Here is a 10,212-nt window from a genome sequence, read left to right as displayed (position 1 = left end):
TTACAGCAATCGATAAACAGGGCATGTCAGTCAAATTCAGATCTGTCATTTTCTTTTCAGTTTCAGTCGCTGTAGATTTCGACCAATCGTTTAAACGGGGCATGTAGATTTTTAGTCTGACTGTTTCTATAGAGCTATGAATAAACTATAAGTTTTCGTAAGAAATAGAGGGAATTATACTTGTAGATGTAAATATATCATATTAAAAAAAATGTTGCATTCATTTAACATTTAACAGAGTCGTCGGAAGCAAATTGAAAGGGGGATGACTAGACTTATCAAAATCTTGACAAGTATTCTCAGCGAGATTCGTCGAGACTGAAATTTTTTTGACGGACGTCTCTTCTGAGATTACTTGACAAGCAAAAGAAAAAAAGGGCTTTGGTTATGTATAACTTCGCAAGACCCCCCCCCCCCCCCCGTTCCGACGCCTATGTTTCATGCATCAACTTTGACTCGCTTCTAAGACAGAAATGATGCACTGTCTTATTCCTTTGAGTTATTTCATAGAATTTTGATTAGAGAATTCGAAACATGTAAACGACAGGTAAATACAAAAATTGACACTAAACATAGTGTGAATTTAAATTCTATTTGCAATCAGTAAATGCTCTGTAATTACAGAGAATAACTTTGTAATGAAGACACCAAATCGTGCAGTACTTTTTAAGTTCAATAATAAGATCTCGGTCGTTCTACAACTGCGAACCCCTAGGTCAGGAAGATTCTTTTCCAGTAATTTTCTGCTTTGGATTTAATCTCCTGCTAAGCGCACTTTTCTAAAGACGGTAATATGTTCTCATGAATTTGAGACAGGAGCAAGGATTCCTTGAATCAATTGCTATCGTTCTCACTAGACATAAAGCCAAGGCTAACATTTCAAGATAAAGTAGAAACAAAAGACTACTGTGTATATATTTATAGGTTTTTATTCAACACAAAGATAAGCAGTTAAGGAGCGGTGCCTGGTCTGGTCGACATCCCCCTGTGGAGAGAATAAAAAGAAAACCATTACTCTACAAATTCTTTAAATTGTTCGGTGTCATTTTGATTGAAAAAAAAAAAAACAAGAGTTTTAAACCATCATGTTTTTTTTTCTATGCTACTTATTCATTTATCAAATCAAAGCAGGAATCAGCGTGAAATTGTCCAAGCGAATCAATAAAGGAAACACACCTGTCAGTTGGACTCCAAGCGGAAGTTCTGGCTATATTTAACCGGCGAGGCTACCAGTGGTGTTGGTGGCGATCATAGCGAGACCGAACAGGGAGACTGTAAAGTAAAATAAAAACTTCAGTTAGTATTTTCCTAGTTGTAATGCGAAATGTCAGGTTCTTTTGTCAATATTGGATGTATCGAATATGCCTAAACTTACGATGCACCATTATCTGAACAAGCACTAAGATACTTACTCAAGCTGAGGAGAGATGAGGTCTGGAGTCCGTTCACTGTCCTGGCGATGGTTCTGGCTGACTGAGCACGGTTGTACTGGTCGTACCTCTGGTAGTAGTTGTCATAGTAACCACGGGAGGCTGCGCCACCGCCGATGGTGGAGGGAGCATATCCCATGCCGCCGCCATACATCATGGAGCTGCCGTAGAAAGCGGACACCTGCATGATGGCGATGGCGAGGAGGCAAGATGTGCCGAGGAGGATGACTGCCTTGTTCATGGTTGTGGTTGGTTGGTGGACAGGACTGAGCAAGTGACGATATTGCCATCGATCCGTCCGCTTATATACTCTCCTGCCTCCCTCCAGCAGACGATAGTGACGTAAGTTTATGTCGGCATTGCAAAAAGAAGACGGAACAACATTTGAACTGCATGTTCGCTTGCAGATGTCGTAACTTGAACGTTTCTTACCCGTGTATTTCGCGCTGTGAGAGGATTACGTAATGTTTTTGGGTCGGGTGTGTTTTTGCTTGTCCGCGGGTCATAATCGATGCAAGTTTAAACTTCCCTGATTACGATGAACATCCTTTTGGCAAAAAACAATACGGGTGAAATCGAACAACTCCTTAACTTATACACCTTTACACTTTTTTTTCAAATGTTTTGAAGAGTTTACTTGACTAACAAGGCTAACAAGGATATTGATCCTCTGAAGAGGGTTATATGACAATTCCAGAGACAATCAAAAATATTGTGCTAAGCTAAAAAAATAATAATATCATAAATAGACAGAGTAATGGTTAATATAATCTAATCGGGGTTTATTTCCATAAAAAAGAAGAGCAAGTCTTTTTGTTATTTTAATAAAAATTAACACATGCTTGCATGTATGAAAAATTCTTTAATTACCGCTGATGTTATTTCTATGCATCATTACATAAATATTGTTAAATGTTGGTCCGCACTCGGAGATTTGTCCCAAAAAAATATCCGATAGAATTTTTTGATATAAATCATGACATATATTGTTAGTGATTGTTCGTACAAATTGGAGATTTGTAAAAAAAAAAAAATATCTGATATAATTTATGTTTTGAAATAAATCTTTACTACATATATTGTTAGTGTTTGTTCGCACAAATTGGCGATTTGTAAGAAAAAAATTATCTAATATGAAATTGCAATTTATTTTTTATAATAAAACCTGCTATATAATTACTTTTAAGTAGTCAGATAGCAAATAAAATATGTCAGATAAAGCAGTATGAATATTCATGGTCAACTATTCACTGCATTGTGTTAACTGTCGTACTGTATAAACCTTATTTTACTTGTTTACACATTTGCGGCTATTCATACTCGCATTAGAGTCAGAACGTCAACAACTATCATATGTCCTCTATTTTCCCGCACATTACGGCTTTCTAAATGAATTAAATAGAAAACGAAGCAGTTTTATGACATTCTATATTAAATTATAAGATATGTAACCCCGATACATATATTTAATTTGACATCATTTTAAAGAGGAGGCTAAGAGCTTGTTTAATGTCGATTTTGGAGAGACTGTAGGCATTCTAGATTTATATCATTACGTGTATAGTAAAAAACGGACTCCGAGATTTGTTGCTTATTTCCTTCGTATGTCATAATAGAAAATGACAGCATAACGCGTTATACTTCATCTTGTTTACCAAACAATTAAGCCCCAATACACACTATCAGACGTAGGTATTGTTATGAAGCATCTTAAATTTGAAAGAATTTTTTCTTGAATTTCATAAAGCTGTTGGCACATTTCGTTTACTAAATTTTGACCTAAACAATGAAATGCCTTCTAAGTGGGTTCATATGGAAATACTGCAAAGAATGTATAACCCATATTTGCAAGTTCCTTTTAAATTCGCCAAAATCAATAACTTGATACAACTAAATATGTATGAGTTTTTTTGTTTTTTTTTTACACAAAAGACCATAACAGATATGTTTTTTTTAGCAAAAGGTCATTCCTGTGGCGAAATACTCATTTTTATAGTTTTTGGAAAAACATATACTGATTATATAAGAAGAAACCAATATAGCAAAAGTAGATGGGTAAGTGAATAAAGGCATGACTGGAGTGCATTGTTCAAACTGATGTTAACACTTTGAATACAATTTTTACTTATTTAATTTTTAAAATCAACTTCCTTTCTAAAGAAGAAAGCTAAGTACTTATACCTAGTAACAACAGCAATAGTACATAGTTTGGTCGTTCTTTTACTAACACTGTTAATAATAACAAATAATAAGTCTTGACGTCACATAGTCACGAGGAAACACTAGTCACGTAATATCAAGCAATACTGAATCTCTCTCCCCATTGGTCAGTTTGTCTTTCAGGCTACTTAGTCATGTGATTATGCATCATTACCATGACCTACTGTCTATATATGACAAGCATCAAAAGGTCGTGAACTATTGATAAAAGAAGGTATACCCGCTCTTAAACAAGATTTTTTTTCATGCAGAGTTCAGAAACATCTCGAGTACACCAATATATGCATTGAACTACAATATAGGAGGAGCAGGTTTTGTCACAACCTCTAACACTTGAAAACAACTGTTGATAGATTTTCATATCTACATTACGAATAACAGAATATATTTACTTGTTTAGTCAACAAATATGTTACGAATGCGCAATGTATGTACTATTTGAATGTATAACTCCAAAGAAAAGAAAGTATGTCTTATTGAATAATTTATCCAATGGAATTTTTCATAAAAGGTGCTTTGGAGAGTCTCTTACATATTCCTTGCCATTAAAATCCAGTTGTAATTTTTATCATTACGTATATCACGAAGCACTATAATTTAGTTTTGCGTAAAATTGAACCGATACAGAACTGATATATTGAATAACTTTACATTTTTAAAGAAGAATGCATATAGCAGCGTTTCATCTTGTAGAGATGCACATACATGTATTCATAATAAGCCATTGCTTAAACACATGTAATCATGTATATGATATACAACAAACATTTTGTTGTTAAGAACGTACCAAGTATTATTATACTCATATTTGTGTTTAATGTTATGTTGGGAGATAACTTAAGACTTGACAACTCGTCCTGATATCATTTATTGGACATCAATCACAAAACATAATCCATTAAATTGTACAAGAATAATAGAAAATAAAAGGGTATGTCATTTTATTGAAAGAAACACATATTGTAAACATCACGCAATAATTATGGCCGCCCATCCCTGAAATAAAAAAAATAAAACAAAATATAATAATATCGACTGTGTGAGAGCATAGAACACAGAATACTAGTGCCAATAAGACACTTATATATCTTCATTATTTTCTTATTCCTGAAGTACCTGAATCAAATAAACTATAAGTTTTATTACTGGAAATTTTAAACCAGTTATTTTTTAAAATGAATTATCTTAATTATAAATATGGATTATAACGGACATTATACATACCTGAACAATACAACTGATTTGGAAGTAGTTTTATGCATTTTAACCAGCAATAGCACCGGTGGAGTTGGTGAGCAAAAGACCAACAAAAGTACTCAACACTGAAAGAAACGGAAACGGGCATTAATCTTTCAATACGTACATGTTTTCTACGATGATATTGACAACATTTATTTTCTGATTAAAAAACCCGATTTCTAAACTTTTCTAAAAGAACCATTAAATCAAATAACCGTAAATAATTAAGAACGCTTTAATTAAAACACACATTCATTTTAAGTAAAATCTAGCTGATTATATCCCCCATTCCCCATCCCCATCCCCCCCCCCCGACGAATACTTACGGAGGTTAAGAATTGACCCCAGCCTGGAGTCATAAGTGGCCTGTCGGATGGCCTGCACAGTCCTCAGTAGGTTCTGGGCCTCGTTGGCATCTGTGTATTGCTGGTTAATGTTGAGAGCGTACAGGTATCCGTCTTGCTGGGAGAAGGAGGGTTGGCGGGCGTTAGCCATCTGGTTGTACATGTTGTAGTTGGGTCGGTACCCGGTCTGGGGCCGGATCACCATCACCTTCTGACACTGTAAGGGGACAACATTTCAGGGATTAGTTTACTTACCTTTCTAGCCACAACTCGCATTATCAATTATTGTTCCCCCATGGACATAAAGACAAATTTCCCTGTTTTTAGTGTTACAAAACCTGCCAATTGACAACTGGGTCTATCTAAGTAACGGCTTAATTGAATATTCTTGTACAATAACTTTCCTACTATTCACTTTTGTCAAAACCAAAATGCAAATTAGCCTTTTTATGAACTATTTGGCAGTTGGAGAGGACAATCAAGGTGGTCCCTACCGCATGTACTTTGCAAAACAGAGTTTTCATAGATTAAGATATCGAATTATAAACTTTCCCTGATTCATAAAAAGCTAAAAAGTGGATACCTAGACAAATTTTTTCTATGAATAGTTGGTCTCCAATATTTTTTTCTACATTTTGACAACTTAAATACATGTATTTATTGAAAATATCCATACCCTTACCCCAATTGGAAATAAAAAGAATATTGTTAGATCAATAATACTTAAAATATGTAACAGATTCAAATGAATCATATCTTGATCGAAGAATAAAGATGCTAAAATTTCACAAAAAAACTTTAAAAATTAAAAACTCAAAACAACAATGTTGTAAATATCCTTTCTTGCATCTTCCGAGAAATTGATATAAATCAAAACGGAGGAAAAAGCTTACATGAACCACAATGACGACGGCTAACAACGTCCCGACGATGAATAAAATTGCTTTATTCATGGTGGCGAATCCCCCTTTGGGTTGTTGCTATCAAATTGGAGATTGACGAACTATTGGCACAGTAGTTTAAATACCCCTTGATATCACGTGATTTCCGTTGTCGTTAGAAAATTAACGTTTCGGGAGAACATCTTTGTAATTATGGAATAATGCGGACACGAAAGATAGATGAGGTTTATGGATAGCGATATTCCGGGGACCGGGTTAGCTAACAGTAAGTAAGTCCACAGTCGTCAATCAGTACCCACTCTAGCTATCTGTGTACGCCTGGACGAGGCCAGGTTGCCAAATTACGAGTGTTATGTGAATCACTCTGATGAACTCAGGCTGTGTTCCAACTTAAGACTTTTCCCCCTAAATTCACCAAAAATAATTAAACATCAGAAAGAAAGAAACATGTTTCTTTGATAATTTTTTCTATTTTTTATTCATATTTTCCAATGTAATTTTAACAACATGCAAAACAAAGAGTACGCTATTTGAGTTGATAATTTTTATGACTATGTGTGTACACTGATGCATTTTCTAAGCCATGTAAAGTTAAATGGAACTATGTAACCCTATCAAAATTAAGATATGAAATCAAATAGTTCTTAACAGTGGTGAAGGGTAAAATCTCCTTAATGTGTAACAGCAATGTTTCCTCGCGCTTTGAACGTAAGGACAATGGGTACACAAGTAAATGGCCATGGTACCGTCTCGTTGTGCAAACTGTCAGCGGAGATTGATGCGCGGAAACACTGTTACACCAGAAACGAAAGCAGCTCTGCGTTCATCTACTGAGGTTACAAAACCCGTCACGAAACGCTGCAGGCCCAGAGGAAACCCGCTACGCAACAACCCCATTCATATATAAACCAAAGGCATCCATGTTCTGAGATCTCCCTCAAACAGCAAAAGCAGGAGATTCGTTCGAACATAGAGCTTTGAAGATGAATAAACAGTTTTTCTTCTTAGCCGGCGTCTGCCTGTTGGCTTATGTGGCAGTGGAAGTGAGCGCTCAGTATGGAACGATGGGATACCCTGCCGCTGGAGGCTATGGAGGATATGGAGGGGCGGGAGGATATGGAGGGGCGGGAGGATACGGTGCCATGGGAGCCCTAGGAAACATTTACGGGGGTAACTCCCAGGAGAGGGCCAAATATCAAAGGAATCTGATCGCATACAGAATGGCTCTAAGGGATTGGCAGCAAAAAGCCTCAAGGACCATTGTCATTAGAAACGCTCTCAATGATTTAGCCCGGGCATCAACGTTCACAAAATGGACCGCCGCTGGTAGGGAATTTATGTTCTTGACGTTTGAAAAACGCTTCAGTCTGCACGCGGTATTCTTTAACTTACCAATTTTGTGCATCTTTGTATGAAGAAGACAACAGGAACCGATGTTTTTTTCCGATATCTTTAACAAAAATTGTTGATTGAGCATAACAATTGGTAAAATTGGTTTAGATGCCGTGTTTTAAATGTTCATCATTTTCTTCTTGTTCACATTATATATATTTTTTTCTACATTTCAGTACCCGCCGTTCTTGCTTTGCTGGCATTCTCCAACTCTACAGCTCTTCCACTTATTGGATAAACTCCCTGTTTCAAAATCTACGATTCTCTTAACATTTGGTAATCATGTTTTCTGTTTTACTTTTGTTATTATGGTAAATATCTTTGTTCACACATGCAAGAAATTTGGTGGAAATGGCAATTCTTTTCCGATAAGTTTAGAGCAGTCTCAACTTTCCAGCAAATAGAACTAAAATATTAATTCATAGACATGAACATGCGCAAAATGAGATACTTCAAAACTGACATAATTACATGAAAAGGGAACATCGTTAAATGAATGATTTTTAGAGATCAATTTTTAACCTCTGCTACGACTATCTAATACAGCATTTTTAATAAGAATATCAAAGATCCCCTTTTTATCGTTGAACTATAAAAAATCACGCGCAATCACCCCCTCCCCTTTATAATATTTTTTTTGATGGTATTGGACATCATGACCATATAAGCCCTATTGTAAATAACTGAAGACTGATATTATCTGAATTACTTTAAAAGGACTGGAACCCCTCCATTATCTAACCTTTTTGCATAAAAAAGAATAATCATAACTAATATATTTTTTCACATCGATAATGTTTCTAAAAAGCTTAGCCTAGACGATGAAATCATCAGATGTAATACCTACACCTTTAGTTCTGAACCGGATTTAAGTTTTTCAGATTTTACCTTCATATGAATTTTCAAAAGCATATTTTTACTAAATATTTCTATATTTTCCAAAAAATTATACGGTGATTTCATTTTCAGATGTTCTTTAGAAAAAAATTATTTTATGTTTAAATGTCCCTCTCCACCTTGTAAATATCAGTATTGCAAGAGCAAACCACATTCTATGCATTTACACATACGGTATTACTATAAATATGATGCATTTTTATATTCTATTTTATTTCAATTTCAGGGGTGGTGATGTTGCGATGCGCGGTTAGCAGAAATATTACTTTTATGTCATTTTATTTTAATAAACACTTATGTTATATTTTGGTCATCTTTATTTCTATGTGCATGTGTTCTTGTGTATACTTGTTAAAAAACTCACAAATTAACCAACACCCTGTGAATCGAAAGGATATTACCGATACGAAAGGATGCGAGGGGACATAATGATATATTTTTTAATTACATAGATACGATCGGTACAATCGGTAAAATAAAAAAGTGAATCTGACCCTATAACCAGAAATTCGTTCACTTACCCCCCCCCCCCCATTTTTTTTTTAAATTCCCCAAAACACCCCCCCCCCCACCCACCCCCAGACATCCCCTTAAACGGACATGAGAATGAAATGGACATAGTATCTGTCTTTTAAAATTTGATATTTAATTAATTTTATAAAGTGATAAGTACCCAAGCTTATAGATTTTGTAAAAATATTTATTGATTTTAAACGCTTATTACTCTCAAGGATGTACATGTTTTTAAAGTACTTTTTGACTCGCAAACCAATAAATTTTAGGATAATCTTGCAGAGTACCTATATTTTTTTTTATACAATAAACGCAATTTTATAAAGCTAGTATTACTATTAATTTGTTTTTATTAATCATTATTAAATTAATAATAATCCATAGCTATGAACACGAGAGATCAAAAACAGACTGCTATCAGCGATATAGCTTTATCGCCATCGAGTTATCTTTTTGATCTTTTATATCATCCAAGCAAATAAAAGTAAATCATGTTTATGGAGGGCATAAACACTGCGCACGCAGGGTCAATTCTCCTAAAAGTAAAACGTAGCATAGTGTTTAGAATATACATATATGTATAAGAATAGTGAAGCAAAATTAATTATGAACGATATAATTAAGATATGAGAAACAACAAAAAATTGTTAATATATTTATTATCAATAGAATAAAAACTTAACAAAACAAACCCAATTTTGATAAGGCAAAAATTATAATCAATCCAAGTTATACTTTACCCAGCATGATCAATGTCCATTTCAGTAGGATGTATTGCTTAAGTGTGGTCCCTGAGAGACCGGTGATACCAAGATCACGTGATCATCTGTGTCCTACCCATATGGCGCTGTTTAACCAATACGTCATAAGTAGATTAAGAATATGTAAATGAACATGTAAATGATTATATTAGATAATTATATTTATTTCATTTAATAGAGAATGGGAAATTTAGTGAAATAGAAAAAAAATATTTAAAAACTTTTAAGGGGTTTACGACACTTTGAAATAGTTTCTCAAATCAGCAAATATTTGCTTGATTATTATAGATACCATGATAGATAAGAGGTATATGAGTCAAACAGACGAAAAAATTTGCAATTTTAGATAGAAAATTGTTTTCAAAAATTAATTGTAGAATATGAACAAAAGCCTATTGCGGATTTGAACTCAGGATCTGCGGTTCACAAACCCGACACTTCAACCACTGAATTAAGACGATGTTCAACCAAATAGATTGATACGAACAAATTAATAAAACATTTTTTGACGTAG

General features: G+C 34.5%; 3 protein-coding genes across 3 annotated transcripts; 1 reads left to right on the top strand and 2 right to left on the bottom strand.

Moving 5' to 3' along the window:
• Window positions 1-913: 913 nt before the first annotated feature.
• On the bottom strand, window positions 914-1,720 carry LOC105347378 (uncharacterized). Its single transcript, XM_011456448.4, has 3 exons — window positions 1,413-1,720; window positions 1,177-1,272; window positions 914-985 (listed from the first exon to the last, which is right to left on the bottom strand). Exons 1-2 carry the CDS (start codon window positions 1,669-1,671, stop codon window positions 1,214-1,216), a joined length of 318 nt encoding a protein of 105 aa, XP_011454750.1. The 5' UTR covers window positions 1,672-1,720; the 3' UTR covers window positions 914-985; window positions 1,177-1,213.
• A 2,782-nt stretch (window positions 1,721-4,502) lies between these two features.
• Window positions 4,503-6,286, bottom strand: LOC105347380 (uncharacterized). Its single transcript, XM_011456451.4, has 4 exons — window positions 6,127-6,286; window positions 5,216-5,450; window positions 4,875-4,972; window positions 4,503-4,646 (listed from the first exon to the last, which is right to left on the bottom strand). The coding sequence occupies exons 1-3, from the start codon at window positions 6,184-6,186 to the stop codon at window positions 4,914-4,916; spliced, it is 354 nt and encodes a 117-aa protein (XP_011454753.1). The 5' UTR covers window positions 6,187-6,286; the 3' UTR covers window positions 4,503-4,646; window positions 4,875-4,913.
• A 767-nt stretch (window positions 6,287-7,053) lies between these two features.
• LOC105347379 (uncharacterized) lies at window positions 7,054-8,728 on the top strand. Its single transcript, XM_011456450.4, has 3 exons — window positions 7,054-7,461; window positions 7,704-7,803; window positions 8,651-8,728. The coding sequence occupies exons 1-2, from the start codon at window positions 7,119-7,121 to the stop codon at window positions 7,763-7,765; spliced, it is 405 nt and encodes a 134-aa protein (XP_011454752.3). The 5' UTR covers window positions 7,054-7,118; the 3' UTR covers window positions 7,766-7,803; window positions 8,651-8,728.
• The last annotated feature ends 1,484 nt before the right edge of the window (window positions 8,729-10,212 follow it).

Source organism: Magallana gigas, chromosome 5 (assembly GCF_963853765.1).
Source record: "Magallana gigas chromosome 5, xbMagGiga1.1, whole genome shotgun sequence".
In the NCBI taxonomy this organism is placed as follows: Eukaryota; Metazoa; Mollusca; class Bivalvia; order Ostreida; family Ostreidae; genus Magallana; species Magallana gigas.
Note: the sequence above shows the minus strand (reverse complement) of the source record. Positions and strands in the feature narration are given on the sequence as shown.